General features: G+C 36.8%; 1 protein-coding gene across 1 annotated transcript; it reads right to left on the minus strand.

Annotated features, from left to right (window-relative positions):
* Positions 1-5,729: 5,729 nt before the first annotated feature.
* Positions 5,730-24,688, minus strand: fech (ferrochelatase). Its single transcript, XM_077221347.1, has 11 exons — positions 24,126-24,688; positions 22,853-22,961; positions 20,226-20,345; positions 19,994-20,142; positions 16,001-16,135; positions 12,267-12,373; positions 11,750-11,848; positions 11,395-11,502; positions 9,272-9,436; positions 7,008-7,067; positions 5,730-6,263 (listed from the first exon to the last, which is right to left on the minus strand). The coding sequence occupies exons 1-11, from the start codon at positions 24,160-24,162 to the stop codon at positions 6,129-6,131; spliced, it is 1,224 nt and encodes a 407-aa protein (XP_077077462.1). The 5' UTR covers positions 24,163-24,688; the 3' UTR covers positions 5,730-6,128.
* Between the last annotated feature and the right edge of the window lie 362 nt (positions 24,689-25,050).

Raw genomic sequence — 25,050 nt, forward strand, 5'->3', positions numbered from 1 at the left:
GGTGTGAGTTCTGTCAAACATCTTTCTCTCAATCTGTTCCTTCTTTCCGTCATGGCTCTGGGGTAACAGCGCTCGTGTTCCCGTCTTATCAGGTGACATTTGGCTTTTCATTACTTGTTAGGAGGATAAGAGCCGAGAGATAAGGTGTGACATTAAGAGATCATTCATACTCACATGTTGTGAGAGACAGACGCCAGTCAAAGTAAACGCTGACAGCTGCCATCAACGAGTTTGATGCTGGAAAAGGGCACATTCGCCACAATAATCCATCCAAACACCAGCACAGACAAGATTCACCTTCTTACTGAAGTTTATGCAGTGCAACTGAGTTTCCTTGGAAGTTTTCTGCCTGAAGAAATGAACAGTACTTCAAAAACGGTTTGCTTCAGGACCATCACTGTCCTTAAAAGTTAATTTATTAATTATAATTTATTAGAATTATACTGATTCTTTAAAAAAAAATAAAAAAAATAACATGGCATTCAGTGAAATGCCAGGATGAATTAAAAAAACCAGCAAAACATTTTTTTTCTGTTGCATTCATCAATTTATAATGTGTTTATGACCAGTTAAAAACATTAATCTCATGTAAACTCATAATTACAGATTGGAATAACCAATTTAAAAAACACAGATATTATTACATGTATTATTACATTTAACTTTCTTTTCAGTGTTTTGCCGAGGTGAATTAATAAGCAATATTACGTATTTTGCTGTCAACAATAATGATTTTGCACATGAATGTCCTTGGCATTATAATAACCTTCAACTCTTGTAATTATGATAATTCTGACACAATATTAACGCTGGATTAGAGCAACTTTTAAAGTTAGAAATGTCTAGTCAATAGTGTTTATTGTTATTAATATCCTTGATGCACTCTTATAGTTTTTAAAATATTTTGAAAATAGTTTTTGTTTGTCTATTTTCACCCTTTTTGTCATTTTTATTTTGGGATTTAGTTTTTGTTCTTTTAAAGTTGAGCCGGATGTAAATATTAATTTATATTCAGGTAACGTTTGTTTTATTTCAAGTAAGGAATTTAAAAAAAAATGTTTTTTAGTTTAAGCATAACAACCCTGGTTTCCATAACAAAAGACACCTTGAAACTGATAAATTTGCAACAAATACATTTATTTCCATAAAACACAGATGTAAATCTCTGACCATATGTACACGATTTATTCATCTCTGCATTCACAGTAACTACATGTTTAATAAATTCAGATATACACACAAAATACAGATCACATAAATCAAGTCTAGGACCTCTGACACGAATATGATACAATTGTTACACAGCAACTGCATGAAATGTGCAGAGAAAACCTGTTAGAAATGAAAGTTTTGTTTGGAAGCATTTCATTATGTTTTCTCTCAGAGCAGAGCAGATGAAGAAGAAGTTTTCCTGATTTCACTCCGTTATGAAATAATAAAGATTCTACAAGTCTGTGTTTTCCGTGTAAAAGACCAGAACGATCCGTAAGGAAGTCGACCATGAAAACAAGCAATTTATAGATACAAAAAAATAATAATTCTGGGTTACATTTCACTGAGGAAAAATGAAGAAATTAAGCATATTTTGCATTGTGACATTGCTTTCATGATAATCAAACAACACATAGACAAATATACACCAAATACTAATATGAAGCATCCTGCCTGAATAATAAATCATATTTTCATTACAGCAATAAGAATGAGATTTTTTCCTTCATAAGAGTTAAAAGAATTTTAGGGGGAAGTGCTTTACTGTCATGATAATAACATCACAATATAAAATATTTTAATGAACCCCAGCCTAATAAATTTCACTCTATGTAAAATATATATTAAAAAAATCCTTTTTTGGGGGGTGAAATAAAGCGTCAAACAGCAGCGAGACGTTTTTGTGCGTTTCTGCAGTTGAATCCAGAATAAAATCTGGTGCAAGGTACGAGTAATAGAGAAAAATCAAAATATATATATATGAATATATATAAATATTAGTGCTGTGAAATCGATTGATCACGATTAATTGGATGTAACAGAAAAGTTTGTGTTTATATACTATATGTACGTGTACACACACACACACACACAATGTTAGATGCGATTAAAGCTGCAGTAAGGAGTTTTGGGGAAATGTTGACTTAGCCTGAAAATTTGAACAAGCACAACTTACAGGTCCAACCCCCTTTCTTTCTGCTACGCTACAGCCCTCCCTCCACAGCTCCTCCCCCACAGCTCCTCCCTCCACAGCTCCTCCCACTCCTCCCACAGCTCCTCCCCCACAGCTCCTCCCTCCACAGCTCCTCCCCCCACAGCTCCTCCCTCCACAGCTCCTCCCTCCACAGCTCCTCCCTCCACAGCTCCTCCCCACAGCTCCTCCCTCCACAGCTCCTCCCCCACAGCTCCTCCCTCCACAGCTCCTCCCACTCCTCCCACAGCTCCTCCCCCACAGCTCCTCCCTCCACAGCTCCTCCCCCCACAGCTCCTCCCTCCACAGCTCCTCCCCCACAGCACCTCCCTCCACAGCTCCTCCCCCACAGCTCCTCCCTCCACAGCTCCTCCCACTCCTCCCACAGCTCCTCCCCCACAGCTCCTCCCTCCACAGCTCCTCCCCCCACAGCTCCTCCCTCCACAGCTCCTCCCCCACAGCTCCTCCCTCCACAGCTCCTCCCACTCCTCCCACAGCTCCTCCCCCACAGCTCCTCCCTCCACAGCTACTCTGCCCACAGCTCCTCCCTCCACAGCTCCTCCCCCACAGCTCCTCCCTCCACAGCTCCTCCCCCACAGCTCCTCCCTCCACAGCTCCTCCCACTCCTCCCACTCCTCCCACAGCTCCTCCCTCCACAGCTCCTCCCACTCCTCCCACAGCTCCTCCCCCACAGCTCCTCCCTCCACAGCTCCTCTGCCCACAGCTCCTCCCTCCACAGCTCCTCCCTCCATAGCTCCTCCCTCCACAGCTCCTCCCTCACAGCGGAGCCTGCCGTGAACGCGCAGGCTAGTAAGCAGGACCACCGATGACGGCGGATTATAAACAGTTATGGAACATTCACTAATAGGGACGAAGCATCAACAATATGCTTTACATGGACTATGGCCTGCTCATACTTCGAAGACAAACTTGGTCCTCAAATCATTATGTATTTTGCAATACATGTAACTTTATAAGGTTGCACTCTTTCTATAAGTTATAGCTACTAAGATAACGTTAAAGGATTAGTTCCTTTAAAAAAAAACGTTTGCTGATAATTTACTCACCCCCATGTCATCCAAGATGTCCATGTCTTTCTTTCTTCAGTCGAAAAGAAATTAAGTTTTTTGATGAAAACATTCCAGGCTTTTTCTCCACAATAATGGACTTCAATAGGACACAAACGTTTCGAGGACCAAATGACAGTTTCAGTGCAGCTTCAAAGGCTTTTAAACGACACCAGACGATGAATAAGGGTCTTATCTAGCGAAACGATCGGTCATTTCAAAAATAAATAAAAAACTTTAAGTTTTATAAGCACAAATGCTCGCCTTGCTCTGTTCTGTGATGCACGTTCGTGATCCTGTTCGAACTCGTTTATCCAAATGAACAAATCTTTTTTCGAGTCATTCGTTCGTTGAATGAACAAAATGACTCAAAAAAAGATTCGTTCATTTGGATGAACGAGTTCGAACAGGAGAGTCACGAACGACGGTACGCGCTCGCGCTGTGCAAGAGAGGGGTGATCAGCGCGTACACGAGCGTGATTGACACTGCTAAGACATTCCTCCTGGCTCTGATTGGTTGTTTCTGACCGGGAGCGGTGTATTTCTGCAAATGGCAGTAGGACCACAGGGAGGAGCCAGAGGAGCTTGATTTTTTTCACAGATTATCTGTCTCATATTCTACTTTCAGGACATAATGACAGTTTTAACAAATATTTGTTTACAAAAGCTACCTACTGGAGCTTTAATCACGATCAATCGATTTGACTGCACTAATTACCATCTAAATATTAATTAATAAACAATCATGTCTTCAGAAAGTCAACAGGGTGCTTCTTAGAAAAAATCTAATGCAATTCAATTAATTCTGAGAAAAATGGTAACAAGTTAATAACCACTTCTTGAACAGATGATGAAGGCATCATTTTACTACAGAGAGAAGAGAAAACATAGAGCAAGATTTAGTTCTCATCTGAGACCCGTATGATGAAAGAAACAGAAGAAATCCAGAGTACAGTTTCAAAAGCTGAATTATTATACATTCACACAAAGACACGCCATGGAAACTAATTAATGAACTTTTTAATCAGTTTATTGTTTAAGATGCTCTTTGGATCATCTCAAATAATAACAATAAATGATTTTAAGTACATTTTCAACTGATGTAGATTTTTACTAGAATTTGGATGATGATAATATTTGTCATATACAAAAAAAAAATCTAATTAAAAGGCATTTCTCAGGTTTTGTACCCAGCAGAACATGAGGTGCAGAATCAGCAACACAAAGATTGTAAGGTGTAAAAAAGTGATTTCTCGTTCAGTCTCTCTCTCTCTCCACATCTGTCCTTTCCAATCGCCCATCTGATCAGTCTCTCCTCTACAGAATCACTCACTGGTTCATTTCTCCTTTCTGCTCCATCATCCCCCTGTTTCTCCCTCTCTCTCTCTCTGCAGAAATCGATGCTCTCTCTCAATTAGAGGTCACAGAGCCGCTGCAGTTACACTTTTCAATTACCAGGAGGATCCAGTGGCCCCAGAGCCAGCCACACACACACACACACACACACACACACACACACACACACACACACACACACACAATAGTGAAGTATTAACTTTCATTTTAATTATAAACATCATTAACAATACATTTTTAATTAATTTTATATATAATTTTACAATAGTAAACAATTAAAATAATAAATATAGCAAAATAAATAATTTTCATGGAAATAATGGGGGGAAAAATCCTACTGTTCCAACAAGAGTAATTTTATTTATGCACAATATCATTTATATACTTATATTATATTTATAAATAACATATATTATATATTTTATATGAATTATTTCTTTTCATTTTGAGGTGAAAATGGCATGGATTTTTTCTTGAGATTCACAGATGAAAAGAACAGACTATGATATATATATATAGAGAGAGAAACAACAGGAAATGACATAAATGACAAGGGACCTGTTACAGGACACGGAAGACATGCAATCATTTCTAGATCATGTGACTCCTCGGGAAAAGAAGCTAAAGATGTTTAAACACACACACACACTGAAGCGGTTTCTAAAGGAATCATCCACGCTTATCTAAAACACGACACTGTGTTAGAACCAGGCTGACGTACGCGCGAAGGCACGAGATATCAGAGGCGTTATGAAGCCTAGGCACAAGTGAGAGGGCAACCACAGGGGTCGAAGGTCAAAGTGAGAGGGGACTCGCAGGGGTCAAAGGTCAGAGACTGGGTTTCAGATGCGCAGGGGATCTTATCAAAGAAAGAGTTCATCCATCAATGAAGTTCTGACAGCAAACGCGTATGACTTCATTCCTAACCCTATAAAGCCTCTGTATCATAATTAATAACCAAACGCCTCAACATGATCAAAACCTGTTGCATGCAATCATGAGGTTTTTTAGCAAGTAAAAGGCCATTTAGTATAATTGTACAAACGTTCACCTCATGGATTTTTATCAAGTAAATATAGGAATAACTTAATATTTAAGTAATATTTCAACTGGACTAAAGCAGGTTTACGATTATCCAGACATAATTTAATAGAAAAGTATGTTCATCTCTCAAACATCCTGTATTACATTGCATTATATATTTTAAAGCTACAGAGATTTGATCATAAAACAAAGCATTTCAATATCATCTAATCATCTTATACTGTATATAAATAGCTATAAAAGCCTGATGTATCAAATATGATACTCAACAAAGATCACACGCACATTTTTTTTGTTTTTTTAGATTCTTTATGTTTAAATGTTGCATTGAATTTTCTGATTATTATGACGACTACATGTAGAATGAACTACATTCAGTCACATGATGCTTTGATGGTGTTTTCAGCTCAATATCTCCACGGAAGAAACACAATCATACAGGTTTAAACCACTGAACGGTCCTGATGAGAGGTCAGAGGTCAGGGTTTCTGGCTGGCGAAGAAGGCCTTGGTCTGCCCACAGGTGGGGTTCACACACAGCGGACAGCGGAGGGTCAGCTGACGCGAACACGACTCGTCGGACTTCAGATGAGACTGAACCAGATCAGCCAACGCCTGAGAGAAGACGAGTGGTTACATGCTTGTTCCGTGACAAAACCTAGTGAGACCACTACATAGAGGGCACTACATAAGAGTTCACTACATAGAGGGCACTACATACGGGGCACTACATACAGGGCACTACATACGGGGCACTACATACGGGGCACTACATACGGGGCACTACATACGGGGCACTACATACGGGGCACTACATACGGGGCACTACATACGGGGCACTACATAGAGGGCACTACATAGAGGGCACTACATACGGGGCACTACATACGGGGCACTACATACGGGGCACTACATAGAGGGCACTACATAGAGGGCACTACATAGAGGGCACTACATAGAGGGCACTACATAGAGGGCACTACATACGGGGCACTACATAGAGGGCACTACATACGGGGCACTACATACGGGGCACTACATACGGGGCACTACATGGAGTGCACTACATACGGGGCACTACATACAGGGCACTACATAGAGGGCACTACATACGGGGCACTACATAGAGGGCAATGTTGAAAACAGTTCATATTCTTGTGGAAAACTTGATACATTTTATTTTACAGGATTCTTTGATGAACAGAAAGTTGTGAAGAACAGCATTTATTTGAAATGGTACATTTAGGAACATCATAAATATCTCTCTCTCTCATATATATATATATTAATTTATCTATCAAAACCATGTATGTGGGTAAATATTGATATTATATGAAATGATGCTGTAGAGACTCTTACCCTGAAGAACAGAGGATTTCCATTGAGAGATTCTGCCCGTCTTATGTTCTCCACTCCACACTGAGAACACACACACGAACACACACACACACACACACACACACACACACACACACACACACACACACACACACACACACACACACACACACACACACACACACACACACACACACACACACACACACACACACACACACACACACACACACACACACACACACACACACACACACACACACACACGTCAACATTAAAGCCAATAATACTGCATACAATATTATTGGATCATTACTGTTCATGTACATAAACAGAGACTTTTGAATGAAATGAATTATTTTACTTCAATGAAAGGCTAGATTTTTGCACATTTTTTAAAGGAAAGATCAAAAGGATAAACAATGCAGATTTCTTTTTTATTTTTGATCATATTTACCAGGGGTGCCATTAATTCTGACCACCACTGTATTATACATACAACCCCAAAACAGAAAAAGTTGGGACATTTTGTAAAATGCAATAAAATCAATAATCTGTGATTTGTTAATTCCATTTAACCTTTTTTTAACTGACAAAGTACAAAGAAACGTTTTCCAATGTTTTCACTGACCAACATAATTGTATTTTGTAAATATGAACAAATTTTGATTTTGATGGCTGCAACACACCCCAAAAAAGTTGGGACAGAGACATGTTTACCACTGTGTCACTTCACCTTTCCTTTTAATTACACTTTTTAATCATTTGGGAGTTGAGGATACTAATTGTTGGAGTTTTGCTAGTGGAATATTTGCCCAATCTTGTCTGATACAAGACAGCCGCTCAACAGTCTGTGGTCATCATTGCCTGATCCTCCTTTTCATGATGGTTCATACATTTTCCATAAGAGACATTATCTGGACTGCAGTAAACAGGCAGGCACATCTCTTCTCTGGTCCAGAGTGTCTAGAAACCACTCAGTTTTAGCATGTGCAGAATGAGGCCTGGCATTGTCTTGTTTCCCAGGAAAGATGTCATCTTGATGGCAGTTTATGTCTCTGTACAATCCAAATATAGGCCTCCATGTCCATGGTACCTTCAGAATAATGCAAGTTATCCATACCGTTTGCAATGATGCACCTCAATACCAGCACAGATGTTTGCTTTTGCACCTGTCGCTGGTGAAAGTCTGGTTGGTCCCTTTCGTCTTTGGGACTGAGAACTCTGTGTTCATTTTCTCTCAAAAACAAGCTGAAACATGGACTCATCTGACCACAGCACACATGTCCACTGTCTTCTAGACCGTCTGAGATGAGCTCAGGCCCAGAGAACTCGCCGGCATCTCCACATAGAACTGATGTAAAGCTTTCTCCTTGCGTAACAGAGATTCAAGTGGCATTTCTTAATGCAGAGTCAGACTGTGTTCAGTGAAAACGGTTTTCCAAATGACCCCTGAGAACATGTGTCTGTATTTAACAGATTAGCATGATGGTATCTTGTGCAATACCATCTGAGGGCTCAAAGGTCACGCACATTCAACAGAGGTCTACTGCCTTACCCTACACAGACTGAGATTTCTCTGGATTCCCTGAATCTTGTGACAATATCATGTATGGAAGATGATGAAAGGCATAAATTCTTTGCAATCTTGCATTGAGAAATGTGATTTTTTGATTAATTGTTTGACAATTCTCTCAAGATATTTGGCACAAAGTGATGAGCCATGACTCATAAGCATGAGTCTTTGCTTAAAAAGACTGAGAAGCACTTTTACACCCAAACACGATACTCTCAACTATTACCAGTTCACCTGCTCATTGTGGACTGTTTCAAAAGAGCTGGATAATCTAATTTGGATAATCTTTTCACTTTTATTTTGTCTCTGTCCCAACTTTCTTGGGGTGTGTTGCAGCCATCAAAATCAAAATTTGTTCATATTTACAAAATACAATTATGTTGGTCAATGAAAAAATTGGAAAACGCTTCTTTGTACTTTTGTCAGTTAATAAAAGGTTAAAAAGAATGAGCAAATCACAGATTCTTGATTTTATTGCCTTTTACAAAATATCACAACTTTTTCTGATTTGGGGTTGTATTATTATATAAATACTATTATGGAAGTATAAAATCATATTACTTTAAATATTTATATAACTATTACTATTAATAGCAATATAAATAGTATAACTATAATTCATATAACAATGACAATAAACATAATATAAATATTATTTTTGAATAATAATAAGATTATAATGGCAGTATAAATAACATGATTCACACACCTCTTCTCCGAGGATCTGTGAGTACTCGATGTCGAGTTCGTGCAGTGTTTCGATGTGGTCGCTGGTGAAAGCGATGGGAACCAGCAGGAGATTCTTCTTCCCGCGCTCACACAGGCCCTTGATGACATCATCAGTCTGCGGCCCCATCCACGGCATCGGCCCCACCTACAGGAGCCCAGCAGGGACACAATTCACCATCACACGCACAGCTCAGCTATGGGAGTCCATTTACATCACATAAGGAAAAAAAAAATCATGCTTTTGTAAATCATAATTATGACATAGAAGTAAAATTATGACATACCCAAGTCGCAATTATAACATCGTAAGAAGAAATTATGATTTAAAAAGAGACTTTCGACTTTCTCAATTTCAACGCATGCCATAATTCCAACATCAAAGGTCAAAATAGTAGTATGTCATAATTAAGATTTACCAAAGGAAGATGTGGCAGAAATGGGCTTCAATACTCTAGTGCAGTTACAGCAAATGAGCACTAGAGGTCTCTCTTTATCAGCTGGTCTAAAACTACAGTTTCAAAATCATTACAAGAAAAAACTAGCCTGGGAAAACACAGACAACTTCCGGCAAAATTAGATTTGCTCTGAAAGTTAGTCTGGCAAAGAGCTCATTCAAGCCCATTTCCAATCCGTCGAAATCGAGGCACCAATCAGAAACGTTGGGGCGGGCTTTACACGATGACGACAGCGCTGGGATTTTGAAGCAGATTTTGTAGCTTACATTACCAAGATGGATGCCGCCGTCGAGCATCACTCGTTCGAATCAGCTATCGCGTCTGTTTTACGCGATTTGATTTTGAACGTTTCCTTTTTGTTAAAAATCGAGCAAAGAACAACACTCGGAGTCTGCATACGTCATCTCCATCGCTCTGATTGGGTTTAGGTCTATCCGTGACGTCCGTTGGTGACGCCCCTCTGGAAATGATTTGTCTATGACGCTTTGCCAGACCATAACTCAGTTACAACTGAGAATGGTCTGGTTTTAACCAGGCTAAGAAAAAACACCAGGGGTGTAAAAAGTCCTCAAATATTACAGAAAGCACAGACACTGAGTGAAAACTTTACTCCATTAAATGTATCTGAAACTTGTTTTCACGTAACTGACAAAAACATACTCGAGTGAAAATAAAAAAGTGCAAACTATTAAAATTGTTTTATCATTCTGAATCATCTTTATGCAAAGTAAATTAAATTGCATAAATTATTTTGTCAGACAGACATACAGAGGTTTGGGTTAAAGGAGGAAAACTAAAAATTATAAAGATAATAATAAAGAGACTTTTTCAAGGCGAAAAATAAAATTTTAGGGAGGACAGAAACGCAATTAAGTAAAAATACTAGTAGTCAGTTTAACTTGCTCTAGAATAAAGCACACATCACAGTAAAAAATTACTCTTTACAATCAATCATTACATGAGTTAAATAACATCTGGATATGTGTCTCGGTGTTTCTGAAATGAGATGCAGAGAAGCCAATTCAATCAGTTGTGTTTCCAGCCACCTATTAATATGCGGATTTTGGGATACTGCTTAAAAAAAAAAACCTGGATAGAAACGCCACGATGCGCATAAATCCTAAAATTGCTAATAAAAACGTATGCGCTCAATTGAAGTGGATACAATTTTTATCAGCTAAAAAAAACATGCACATAAATCCCTCGATGCGCAACAAGTAACTCATGAGGGGCTGTGATTGGATAACTGGAGTAACCAGCGGACCAATGGCGTCGCAGCATCTCAAATGTTGGTTTGGTGTTTCTGAAAGTCAAAGTGTGTGATCAGAATGATTTGGTTTAATTCCCTCCAGACGCGTCTCACACGAGTGTGTTCACAAACACCAGCATCCGAACGCAAGAGAACATGACAGCGTTTATTGAGTTTCTTCTGACGCTCTGAGACGCACTCATTTATGATGGAGGGAAAAACAGCCCGATTGAAGAAACTTACAGTTTTATTACTGATACTTTGTGCCAATTTCCCAGGAAGTGACGATTTTGTTCTCTTGAACACATGGGATGCAAACGATTTATTCACAAATGTTAAATTCACAATTTTGGATGGAAACACAGTGATTGACATGTGGCTTTATGAAGTGATTGTGACCTTTGACTGCCAGACGAGTCTGTACGGGTTACAGTGGCCTAATCGCTCCATCACCCTCTGAACTGTAGCGCCAACCTCCTGTGGGTACGGGTCACCCCTGTTCACCACCTAAACACACACAGACTTTATTACTTTTCATTGGAAACAATAAACCAGTGCATCAGGCGTTGTGTGTGACTAGCTTTCCTGTAGCTCAAACAGTAGAGCGTTGGCGCTTGCAACGCCAAGGTCATGGGTTCGATTCCAAGGGAAAGCAAGAATTGATAAGAATGTAAATATGTACCTTGAAATTCAATGTAAGTCGCTTTGGATAAAAGTCTGCCAAATGCATTAAATGTAAATGTAAATGACTCACAGAGAGTGGCAGAGAGTGAGCCGAGAACAGAATCACCACATCGTCTCTCTTCTCTGGAGGAAACTTCTCCAGCTCATTACGAATATGTTCAGTAAAACACTGAGAGAAAACACAGAAATCATCTTTAATTGCAGCAAGAGACGTGACGTAATAATGATGATGACAGGGAAAGAGCAGCAAACGACTATAGGATGACAGCAAGAGTGTATTCAGATGAATTATAAATGAGTAATAAAATAAAATTTATTTTGAATAAGGCAAATTTGCATCCCAAAGCATCTTCAAAAGTTCTGAATTCTTACATTTTGTCAATTCAAATTATTATATATTTTAATACGATAATACATATTTATATTGAATAAGTCAAATGTGCATCCAAAGTGTCTTCAAAAAATAATTTTTTAAATACATTTTGTCAATTCAAATGCATTGGACAAATCAACTGGATAAACACAGTAAATTAAGTTTAGTTTATTAAACTCAAAAAAGATTGTTTAACAGTGTGATCATGTGTTACCTCTATCAGCAGAGGGTGTGTCGGCCACCTGTCAATCACACTCCAGCGCATCTTTGGCCTGTCAGCGCGGTTATTGTAGTATCTGTATATAGCGTTCAGACTGCTGCCTGATCACACACATTACAGATTACACTTCAGACGCATCAGAAAGATGATTTTACAAAAACATATAGCATTTTCAAACCCTAAAGACCAGATTTACTAACGGCTTGAGCCAGAGCAAATGCTCTTCGGGCGGTAAAAACTAAAAGGATTTACTAAAGACACGCAGTGAAAAATTAGCAATGGACAGTTATTTTTGCGGCCTAACTTATTGTATATGCATTTGTAGGAAACTTATTTTTCAGATGCAAAATTTATGGGAGGAGAGTATTTAAAGAGGCCATTATACACAGTCTAGATTGTGTTTTTAGCACTCTACTAGATCAGGTTTTCCTGCTTGAATGCAGGGGTGGTAAAAGTACTCAAAAATTATACTCGAGTAAAAGTATATATACCCAAATAAAAAATGACTCCAGTAAAAGTAGAAAGTCCTCCATTCAAACATCACTTGAGTAAAAGTACAAAAGTATCCGATTTAAAACGTACTTAAGTACCGAAAGTAAAAAGTAAATATTCAAACTGTAAATATCAATAATTAAACATTGCATATCACTCCCAAAACAATTTATCTGTTTTATTTGAACAACTTATTAGATACTGCAATTAAGAATTTGTTAGATTTGCAATCATAAGAGACAATGAAGCACCTTGCATCAATTCTAAACAATTTCATTAAGTTTAGTGACAGCATATTATGGTGCAATGACTGGTAGGCCATTCTTTGATACAAATTTTACAATTTCAATTCAATTATTGTGGTTTGATTCCGATCTTGATTCAATAGATTCATTTTGATAAATATTTGGTACAGTAGATACATGTTAATTTTTAAATTAAGAAAATCTCACCTAATTCTGTAAACATAGGCTACAGAGAGCCCTGTCAGCTGGAATTATTAAATGTTAAAAATACATGTGATTTTTATTATAATAACAACTTTATAATATTTTAATGATATAAGTAAAAATATAATAAATATATAGTGCACATTTAACAAAATACTAATGTATACTAATATTACATATATTATAAAATACTAATTTTTCTAGCCAACTAACATACTATGGTCATTAAATGTTTTTTTTTTTTTCCTGAGGTAAATGTAACTTAACGTAATGTGACATTGTTCTCCAGCTGTTTTATTGACCTCTATTCTCAGTTGAAAAACACTGATTTATTGATATTATGTATAAGGTATATACATTTTGGTAAGTTGTACTGTATCTTTCAACATAGGCTACCTATTATTGTTCATTTGTGTTTATTTACAATTAACTAGTAGTAAAGAGATTAACGGCACCCCATAGCAGGCGCTAGCTATCTGTCACATCACATTTAAAAGCTCCAAAACGGTATTTATTGTTTGAATTTCATAATAAAATTGACAGAATCTGAGAGCTGAGAATTTGTTCCATATCAAAAGAAACCTACTCTGTCTTGTCTGTCGGTGTCAGTGTCCTCTTTGCTACGCGATTTTTCTGTGCGTGAGAAAATGGATGTGTGACGTGAGAGCGTGTGGAAAGTGTCAATTGCGTGAGTCTCACACTGAAAGAGTGAGAGTTGGCAGCTCTGCAATAGACATGTTCCATAACATTAGCTGCATCAAACAGAAGATGTGCAAGATACAAGGTAAGCGGGAATCTCGGGATCATTGCAGGGCAGAGCTGCACCTTCACCTGTTTCTGCGGTCATCTTCCACAATGGCGAACTGACTGCTATGTGAGCGTATGCTGGCAAAGAGCTTGCGCGTTCTTTTTTTCAAAATATAACCAAGTTTTTCATTGGTTTGGAAAGCAAGTGTAATAAATACTTGGAGCAGGCATGAGGAAATGTAACTGAGTAAAAAGTAAACTTTGTCTTCAATATTGTAGTGGAGTAAGAGTAAAAGTAGATGCAAATAAAACATACTCAAGTAAAGTACAGATCCCCGAAAAAAATACTTAAGTAAAGTAACGAAGTATTTCTACTTCGTTACTTACCACCACTGCTTGAATGTTGATTATTTTCCTCATATTCTCCATTGTTGCGGCTCCTCTCTTCCCGGTCTGTCAGTAACGCTATGTTTACTTCCTGTCTCTATGAAGCCCCTCCTTCTGAAAAGCACACTGTGCTCTGATTGGTCGGCTGGATCAGCGTGTTGTGATAGGTCGAGCGCTTTGAGTGTGTTTGGGAAATGTCCCGCCCCTTCCCATAACCACCAGTTTAACACACTACTAACTAACTCACCCAGGCCCCACCCCTTTATTCTGCACATTAATTATTATAATGAGGAATATTGTGACGTGTTCGTTCCCGTAAGAAACTCAAGACTACAATGGAGGCATTTCAGGAGTTCAGAAACACTGACACTGATATAGAGAATAACTCCAGCTGGAGGGACTTTGTGCTTTGGAACTTTGCAGAGCTTTTGACTAAGGTTTACTGCTATTTTCCTCTATTTTCCTGGTATATTTCTCTAAGCTCTTCTCATATGTAATGTCTCTCAGCCATCTCTCTTTCTTCAGTCTTTCTTCAAATCTCCCTCTTGCTCACTCTCTATCCTCCCGGATCACGAGTGGACACGCCCCCTCCTGCTGATTGGCTCGCTCTCTCCTCATTGATCACAAGTGGACACGCCCCCTCCTGCTGATTGGCTCTCTATCTCCCCTCCCATATGAATGGACACGCCCTTAATTGCTGACTGGCTCACTCTCCCCTCCCCCATATTGAGTGGGCACGCCCCCTACTGCTGATTGTCTCTCTCTCCTCTCTCATTATGAGTGGACACGCCCCCTACTGCTGATTGTCTCTCTCTCTCTCCTCTCTCATTATGAGTGGACACGCCCCCTACTGCTGATTGGCTCTCTCTCTCCTCCTCATCATGAGTGGACTGCCCCTACTGCTGATTGGCTCTCTCTCTCTCCTCCACATCATGAGTGGACACGCCCCCTACTGCTGATTGTCTCTCTCTCCTCTCTCATTATGAGTGGACACGCCCCCTACTGCTGATTGGCTCTCTCTCTCTCCTCCACATCATGAGTGGACATGCCCCCTACTGCTGATTGTCTCTCTCCCCTCTCCTCATTATGAGTGGACACGCCCCCTACTGCTGATTGGCTCTCTCTCTCTCTCTCCTCTCTCATCATGAGTGGACACGCCCCTTACTGCTGATTGTCTCTCTCTCCTCTCTCATCATGAGTGGACACGCCCCCTAGTGCTGATTGGCTCTCTCTCCCTCCTCCATATTATGAGTGGACACGCCCCCTACTGCTGATTGGCTCTCTCTCTCCTCCATATTATGAGTGGACACGCCCCCACTGCTGATTGTCTCTCTCTCCTCTCTCATCATGAGTGGACACGCCCCCTACTGCTGATTGGCTCTCTCTCTCTCTCCTCCATATTATGAGTGGACACGCCCCCTACTGCTGATTGGCTACAAGTGTGTTGTGCTGCTCGGTCCGATCCACTTTCAACAGTGTTTCTCAGAAATCGCTTACTGCACCTTTAATTTGTGCATTGTCAGTAGATCATCCGCAGAACTTTCCACTTCCATCGGCGCTTTCATGGGATTGCTAATTTGCCGTGTTTAATAAATCCCGCCCTAACTCTGTTAAAGGCTTTAGAGGGGTAAAACAGTGGTATGCGAGCGGCACCTGTGGTAGAACAGCTGTATTGTGGGTATTGTGTAAAGGCCACGGCTCTCTCCACTCCATCCTTCTCCATCTGCTCGATGGCTTCCTCAGTCAGAGGATTCACGTACCGGAAACCGATGTAAAACTTGTGTGGAGCTACACAAACACACAGAGACAGATGATTAACATTGATTATCACAGGCACGTTTCATCACACACGTTAATTATCAATAGCACATTTCATCTTATACTACATCTTTAGTTTGTCAGGTTCATTTAAGGTTAATTGTTATTTTTTTTTACTTTGTTGATTTTTGTTCAACAAAAATCGATTTACTTGTTGATTGCTAGTTGCTTAGTTTATTCTGCAGTTTTTATTCTATTATAATTTATTTTTATTTTGCACCAGTTTATTAATATTTTGAAATAATATTTTTATTTTTCATACTAATTTTAGTAATTTCACTGTGCTTTGTCATTTATATTATCATATGTCATGTCATATAATTATTATTTATTATAATATTTATAATATAATATATAATTATTTATTATAATATTTATTATTATTTAGTTTTAATTTATTTAAGTTATAAATAGATTTAGTATTTCCTGTTAATTCTATTCCATTTTTTTGCCAAAGCTATATTTCTAATTTTCGTTTAGTTTAAGTTTTTCAACTAATATGTATATATTATTTAATTTCAGCTTTATTTCAATTAACAGAAATATTTTAATAGTTTTAGTTAAATGATAATAATATGTTTTGTACAATTAACTTTATCATCTCTTTTGTTGATAGCTGATTTTTAATTTTATTACTATTATACTTAATTTAAGTTAATTTATCACTTAATATTATTTGTTCATTCATTTGTTTGTTTAGTTCAACACATGCTTTGGAAATTCAAGCATTTTGTTGTAAATATTTAATATTTCATGCTCAGAACCAAATCATAACACAGTTACTGGCACATTTCCACATCCTGCTTAAGTTTTATTATTATTATTATTATTATTTAGAAGATTAATTAGCTCATTAGCAAATTAATTAATCGAGTACTTTTATTTATTTATTCTTATTATTTATTTATTCTTTTATTGTTATGACCATGACTTATTTTCCTTATTTATACAGTTATTTTACTGCACATATTAATGAGCAGGTTACTCTGGATCATAACTAAATCTTGTCTATTAATGAAAAACTGCTAAACTTATGAAAAGAGGAATATGTCGCTTTTCAAGTAGGAAGTCCCACTGAAGTCATTCATGAGTTTATCAGAGGTGTGTGTGAGAGTCACAGGGGTGTGTGAGACACTCCTCTGAGGTTAATCTATCATTCACACACTCACACACACACACACACACACACACACACACACACACACACACACACACACACACACACACACACACACACACACACACACACACACACACACACACACACACACACACACACACACACACACACACACACACACACGTCTTTATCAGCACTAAACACTGACTGCATATCTTTTCAACAAAGATGACAGTTTGTCTGTTTTTCTCTGATTATTTTATGATCCGTTACAGAAAAGACACTCGACACCATCAGACTGTCTCGATGCAAAGATTGTCAGCATTAGAATTTGAATGTTGCTTTGATGTTTTCAATATTTTATATACCACAGAACTCACAAATAGAAGTTATATGTTTTCATTTATAAAGACAATTAATTCTGCTAAAACAATAATACTGTGTATAATTCAAATATTTATATTAAATGCTTCTATTAGACTTTAAAAATAGAGGTTCTTTATTGGTGTTAATGAAGAACTTTTAACATCTTTAGAATCCTGCAACTGCACAAAAGGTTCTTTTTATTAGATTATTCATGTTCTTAGAACTAAGTGAAAATTCCATTATGGAATATTTCTGTTTAAGAGTGTATTACATTTTTTTTATACCGACTATATGACTGTACTGTGAGATGTATTTTATAAACAACATTATGTAAATGTAACTTTTTAAAAAAAAAATTTTAATGTAAAATTGAATGCCTGTTACTTGCTTATATACATTTTTTTAAATTAATTATTTGAATACTTCTACACATACATTTAATTTTATCGTTTTTTTTAATCTTTATTTTCTTCAGACATTTTTAAGTGAGACTTAAAGGAACAGTTCACCCAAAAATGAAAATTCTCTCATCATTTAGCCGAACATATAAAATTAAATAATATATTGGCATTTCCAAGCTTTGTAAAAGCTCCAAAAAGTGCGTCTATTCATCATAAAATCAATCCATACGACTACAGTGGGTTAATAAAGGCCTTCTAAAGCAAGGCCATGGGTTCTTGCATGAAAAATATCCATATTTAAAACTTTATGAACTATAATCACTGGCTTTCAGCAACAGGCGTTTCAGAAGCACTTTATTAACCCAATGGAGTCGCATGGATTACTTTCATGATGCATGGATGTGCTTTTTGGAGCTTCAGAACTCTGATCATGATCGGCTGAAGGTCAAGTCACCTTTATTTATATAGCGCTTTTTACAATACAGAGTGTTTCAAAGCAGCGTTACAGTAATAACAGGAAAATAATGCAATAAAGTTTGTTTCTAGCAGAAAATAGCATCACAGTCCAAAAGTTCAGTGATGTTTTCATTTAGTTCATTTATATTTATATATAAACAGATATATTTGATATATATATATTATATATGTGACCCTGGATCACAAAACCAGTCATAAGTCACATGGGTATATTTGTGGCAATAGCCAACAATACATTGTATGGGTCAAAATTATAGATTTTTATTTTATGCCAAAAATCATTAGGATATAAAGTAAAGATCATGTTCCATGAAGATATTTTGTAAATTTTCTACCATAAATATTTTTGTGAGTGAATGCCGCACAATTGCACAACTTTAAAGACGATTTTCTCAATGTTTCGATTTTTTTGCACCCTCAGAATCCAGATGTTCAAATAGTAGTATCTCGACCCAATATAGTCCTATCCTCACAAACCATACATCAATGGAACGCTTATTTATTCAGCTTTCAGATGATGTATAAATCTAAATTTAAAAAAAAATTACCCATGTGACCATGGTCACATATCACAAAACAGTGATGTCATCGTCCAGCTCAGTTCAGTTCTCATATAATGCTGTCAATGTAGGCAGATCAATAATATTGTTGAATATCAAATTAAATGTCTCCAACTGAGCAAAAAAAAAAAAAAAGGCGTAAGAAGAAAGTCATATACACATAGAAAGGTGAGTAAATCATGTGGTCATTTTCATTTGACCTTACGATCTGAGGTATATTCAGGATGTCTACAGATATAAACAAGTTAAATTTAAGACTTTTTAAGACCTTTTTAATGCCACTTTGAAGGAAATTTAAGAGCAAACCTGTGATGGAAATACACATTATATTGCATGCGTATATGTAATATTTAATGTTTAACCTAAGTAATTGAACTAATTTAATATTAACTACTCATTTATTGAACTAAAATCAATTTAACATTTAATTGCAATCGTGAGAATATTCAGCAAAATAGCTCCCGTCGTGTTATGTTACTTAACTATATCATATGTTATAAATAAAAAACTAAATATAGATTTTTTACCTCAGTATGTTTCTTCTGTGCGTTTTTTATGTGTGCTGTTATGCTAATTTGTTTTGACTTCTCACTATAAAATCTCTCACAGAGACCAGAATGACAGAGATACCAGAAATACCATATCATTATCAATCGCTGTTTATGTAATAAAATCAGAATCATTCTCGCGATTCGATGCTTCACTGGTTATTTGACGGACATTGGGTCCGTCAGACTGGAGAAATTTTAGCGGTAATGTGACCCATTGAATCTGAATTTAAGACATTTAATACTTTTTAAGGCCTTTTATTAGGAAAATTATATTTAAGACTTTTTAAGGACCCTGATATTGTATTGCAGCTGTATTTCTGCATGTGTTGAGAGGTTGAAGCGTTCGCTCTCACCCGTGTCTGGACACATCTCGTCCAGGAGTTTCACCATTCCTTCGCCCTGCATGCTGGTCCAGGCTTTGATAGGAGAGCCTCCCCCGATCTTGCTGTACTGCTCCTGGATCTTCGGTGTGCGTCTCTTGGCAATGAAAGGGCCGAGTTTACTGAGACACATGGGAAACACACACGTTTGAGAAGGCCTAAAAGACGCCACAGTGATTTGTGTGTGATTTTTATTAATTCTTACTTTTGCACGGGAAGTTTCATGAGGTCTGTGTCCATGAAGAGCCGTAAGAGGAAATCATGCACGTCTTCCAGTTTCTCCGGGCCGCCCATGTTTAACATCAGAATCCCTGTTTTGGGTTTTCTGCAGATGAAATGAGTCAATCAGCGGTGCGTCATTTTTTAGAAAGCATTGTGAGTTACCAACATAGTTAAATGAGTTGGCATTTCCTGAAACCGTAGTTCTAACGAACAGCATTGCAAACTAAAGTGGTTGTAACTAGTTAAAAAAGTAGCAATAAAACAAATAACAAAAGTACACAATACCTTAACACAAAATAAAAACGTATACAGCAGTTTGTCCAGCCCATTGGCAATTTAATAAAAATCCAGCTTTTAATGTTGTTTATGTGTCTATGTGGTGTTTTTAATATGCTTCAAGACAAACCATGTGTAAATTCATAAGTCGACAGCATTGCTGAGTATTTTCTCCTTAAAACTGCAGTGAACCAAAGACAGTCTCAAAAACACAGTTTGAAATCGCTGGTGTTTCTGACATCACAAACGAACTTGTAACCAATCAGATCAACGTGTGATCGTCAACGAGTGGATCTCTGAGCTGAGTGAGTGAGTGGAGGCGGGGCTCATTTGCATATTCATAGAACTGTGCATACTAAATGGGTGTCGAGTTACATTTAAGCTGTTTTAAGAGATAAAGCATTTTTTTCAAGGAAAAAAAGGTTTAAATATGTAATTTTGGTGATCAAAGATGAGTTTTAAGGGATAATTATTGACTAGAGGGGGACTTTAAAAAGATTTGTCTTAAGAAAAGATTTAAAAGCCTGTAGAGTCAGTAGAGGCAGATCTTAAGACAAAGGCACAACATTCATGATCCTCTCTTAAGTTTTAAGCAATACTCAATTTAACTTAAGTTACACTCAATGGGAAGCCAGTGCAAACTAGCCAAAATAGGAGTAATACTTTTTTGGACAAACTGGAGGCGAAATAAACAAGATTGAATAACCCCTAGAAATTGCAGTATTCAAATCTTGATTAAATGAATGCATGGTTATTTGGAAGAAAAGTCCATAAATGGAAGGAAAGCAACCATCCGAAGCTTAAAAAACACTGACTTTACAACTGAGTTTATTTGTTTATCAAATACAAGTGCCAGGTTAAAAATGGTACGGTACAAGTGCCTACGGTAAATGTTAGCACTTCAGTCTTGGAAGAAAGTTTTCCGCCATCCGACTTTTAACAAACAATCAAACAATGTCTCGAGAGATATGTTCTTCTCATCTGGTTTTATGAGAAGATAAAGCTGTATGTCGTCTGCATAACAATGATATGAAATCTGATGCAAAATACGACAAATATCGGCTAATGGAGGGAGAACAAAACAGGGCCTAAGACGGAGCCCTGTGGCACACAAAGACTTTAGATATACAAAAACGGTGTGCTCGTATTAATATGAATGGGAGAAAGAGCAACGTGCAATATCACAGAATAAGCCCCGCCTTCTAAATAAAAGAGCCAATGAGCAAATGGTAAAGTCCAGATTTTATTGGCGATTTCAAATATGGTAAGCTTGGTGAACAGCTATGTAGAATTTCCTCATTCAAAGAGACACTTGCATAGGCTTCATTATTCCAAGTGTAAACTGAACAAAATATTTCCAGAAGTGTCTCCATTATGTGACAAATGTCAAATTTAAGATGCCAGCCTGTCTCTGTCACAAAGTTTCTGAAATAAGATTTTCCAGGTTTTTTCAAATACATTGGATATATGATTTGAATCAGATCCTATATTAATTATATTTGGAGTTTCTGAAGAGTTTTTGAGATTCACATTTTGTTTCATATGGTTTATTTTCTGCTAAAAAAACGTATTATTTTGTTTTGGATGAAAAAGGAAGTGCCAACGATTAAATTATGGCTGACAGAGTTCACTGGTACACTACATTTAGAAAGAATTAGGTGTGCTCTAAAAAACAAGATTTTGTTATTTGAAAAAAATTGGTCACCTTTTATTTCTTTTCTGCAAGCTAGTGATTAATGTTTACTCTGCCTTCATCACCAGCTTTTACCACTGGATAGCACTTTTGGGTTGAGTTTTTGGGTGGGGTTGGATGTTTTTTTTTTTCATGCATATTTGTTAGGATGTAAGTTTTATTTGTTTGTATGTATATAAATTATATATGTTATGCCATAAATTAATACATGATTAACTAACTGTATTTTTCTATGTACATTTCCGAAATGCACTTTCTGTAAAGCTGCTTTGAGACAATGTGTATTGTGAAAAGCGCTATACAAATAAATTTGAATTGAATTGAATGTATATATACATATATATATATATATATATATATATATATATATATATATATATATATATATATATATATACATATATATATACATATATATATATATATATATATATATAAAAAGTGTAGTTGCAAATGATCTTCTGCTGAAATACCAAATAAAAACATTTAAACACAAAGAGACATACTGTTTAAAAGCATAATTAATAGATGTTTTTCTACAGAACTAGTGTTTGTGTGGGTTTTATTTTTGAGCATGTGCGATCAGGTGATTTCCCAGCAGGCCTTGAGGCGCACAGGAGGAGGTGAGTGTTTAATTGTACCTGTTCTCTTGAGTCTCTGGAGTGGGTGAAGTGGCGAACGCAGCGGCCGTCGACTGTCGTCTGAGAAACACACTCGTGCACAGACTCGCGGAGGGACTGCATCTGACCACTGAAACACACACACACACACACACACACACACACACACACACACACACACACACACACACACACACACACACACACACACACACACACACACACACACACACACACACACACAAAAAACAAACATTACAAATCCACCAAGACTTGTATGATATCAAAAATACAATGAGTCTGTATTTATCATTTTTCTGATGAATTTGACAGTTCATTTAAAATAAACCCAGCATTGATAATCTTTTTTAGTGCTTAAGGTCATACTTTTTTTTTATTACGAAGGCTCAAAACTGCATAAATAAATACATAAATAAATAATATGAAAATGAATAAAGGAATACATGACTTGATAAAACAATACAGTGAACTTTTTATTATATTATATTTAGGCCTATTTGTTTTTTTGCATTTATTTTTTAAAACAACAAATGCACATGAAACATTGTTTTATTGTTTAAATTAAATAATAAAGATATATATTTGCATTTTGATATCATTTTCAATGCCAACTAAGCAATTATGCATTAATGTACTGTTAAGGCATTATACATAATGTATATTGCATTCTGCCTTTATGTGTTTTTTTTAAAGTCTATTGTCTATGTAATATATTTCTTGCATTTTTTATTTTTAAATATTACATTCATTATATTATTTTAACAGCATATCAAGATTAGAACATATAATATTACATGTACTTTGGTCTATATTCTTCCAGACTAAACATAATTCCAGTGGCATGTTATGATATGATAAGTACATAAAAGCATATGATAATATTGTTTGCGAGCGCTGCAGTAGCGCCGCACGGCCGCTGATGGCGCAGTTACGCAAGTTGTAAAAGCATGTGTTGTGTAACATGATGTTTAACGCCACGGAAACTTTAACTCCCGCTTTTTGTTGACCATTCGCTCATGTAAACTTCATGCACTCGTTTTGAAACCAGCAAATGAAAACAGCTGTGGGAATATTTAGCGAAAAGGTTAAAAACGGCAGACAGAAACCAGATCAAAGTCATCAAAACACTTTAACCTTCAGGAACAGAGCTGACATAAGCACAGCTCATTTCAGCCCTCATACTACTCATTCTGCAACATCAATTACATTTATGATTACATAATCAACTCAATGAATGAATGTCGTGTGTATCTAGATTCATAAACACACTTACGCTGAATCAGCCGGCACGCGCCTCCCAAAACCGCCATTATTTACCGCTCGGATATAAAATCTCCTCGTATTCCAACGGCAGAAAACAAAGAAACACTTGAACTGGAGATTTAAAGCACTTGCTTGTCTCTTGTCTCTCTAAAGCAATGAAATTCCGATATAGAGCTGCTGATCGGTGTCAGTGTTATCATGACGTGGTGACGTATGCCGCTGGCCCCGCCCCTCACACACCCTCCCGCACGTCATCACGCAGGATAGGAGTGACGTGGGGTTTGTGTAAAATTTGCTTCTTGCTTCATTAAGGCGAATCAAACAGCACAAAAAACAAACTTTGACAATCCACACAAGCATAATATAATAGTACATATATTTTAAAACGTAATACGAAAATAAAGAACAACACGACATAAAACAAATAAAATTATTTGTATTACTTTTACCCTATACTGTATTTATTATTTCCTGTATTTTTATTCCTTTTTGTCTCCCAACTTTAGTTATTTATGCAGGTTATGGCCTCCATATTTAATGTCTATCATGTCAATATATATATATTTATGTATGTGGAGGAAAAAATCTTTCTTAATTTCATCTTTCCCTCACGCATCACTTATTTGTCCCGATCTTTCGTTTGATGGCTTTTTTAACTACAAGGAAATTAAAAGCAAAGACATTCGATTTTAAAGCTGTTTTAACAGGAATTTCCTGTTGTAACTGGTTCTGCTATAAGCCATCAAATATAAACTGTTTTTCTCTTTCACTTTAACAAACCAACAAATGATCACAATTTGTTCTTATAAGTTATTTTGATATTCAGTTTGTCATTGACAATTAAATTCTCTATCATTTAGCGAATGATTCACAATTTCTAGCTCAATTATTATGAAAATTATTATTTTACTGCTTTATTCAAATATTAGATTTGA

The sequence above is a fragment of the Siphateles boraxobius genome, unplaced genomic scaffold (genome assembly GCF_051911475.1).
Source record: "Siphateles boraxobius isolate OS27281-9 unplaced genomic scaffold, OSU_SipBor_1 81, whole genome shotgun sequence".
Taxonomy (NCBI): domain Eukaryota; kingdom Metazoa; phylum Chordata; class Actinopteri; order Cypriniformes; family Leuciscidae; genus Siphateles; species Siphateles boraxobius.

Excerpts from the sequence above, each read along its gene's own strand:
- fech (XM_077221347.1), bottom strand. The coding sequence starts at position 24,162 with ATGGCGGTTTTGGGAGGCGCGTGCCGGCTGATTCAGC. Across the intron at positions 22,962-24,125 it reads CGCGTGCCGGCTGATTCAGC|TGGTCAGATGCAGTCCCTCC; the intron begins GTAAGTGTGTTT and ends TGTGTGTTTCAG. Across the intron at positions 20,346-22,852 it reads CCAGAGACTCAAGAGAACAG|AAAACCCAAAACAGGGATTC; the intron begins GTACAATTAAAC and ends TTTCATCTGCAG.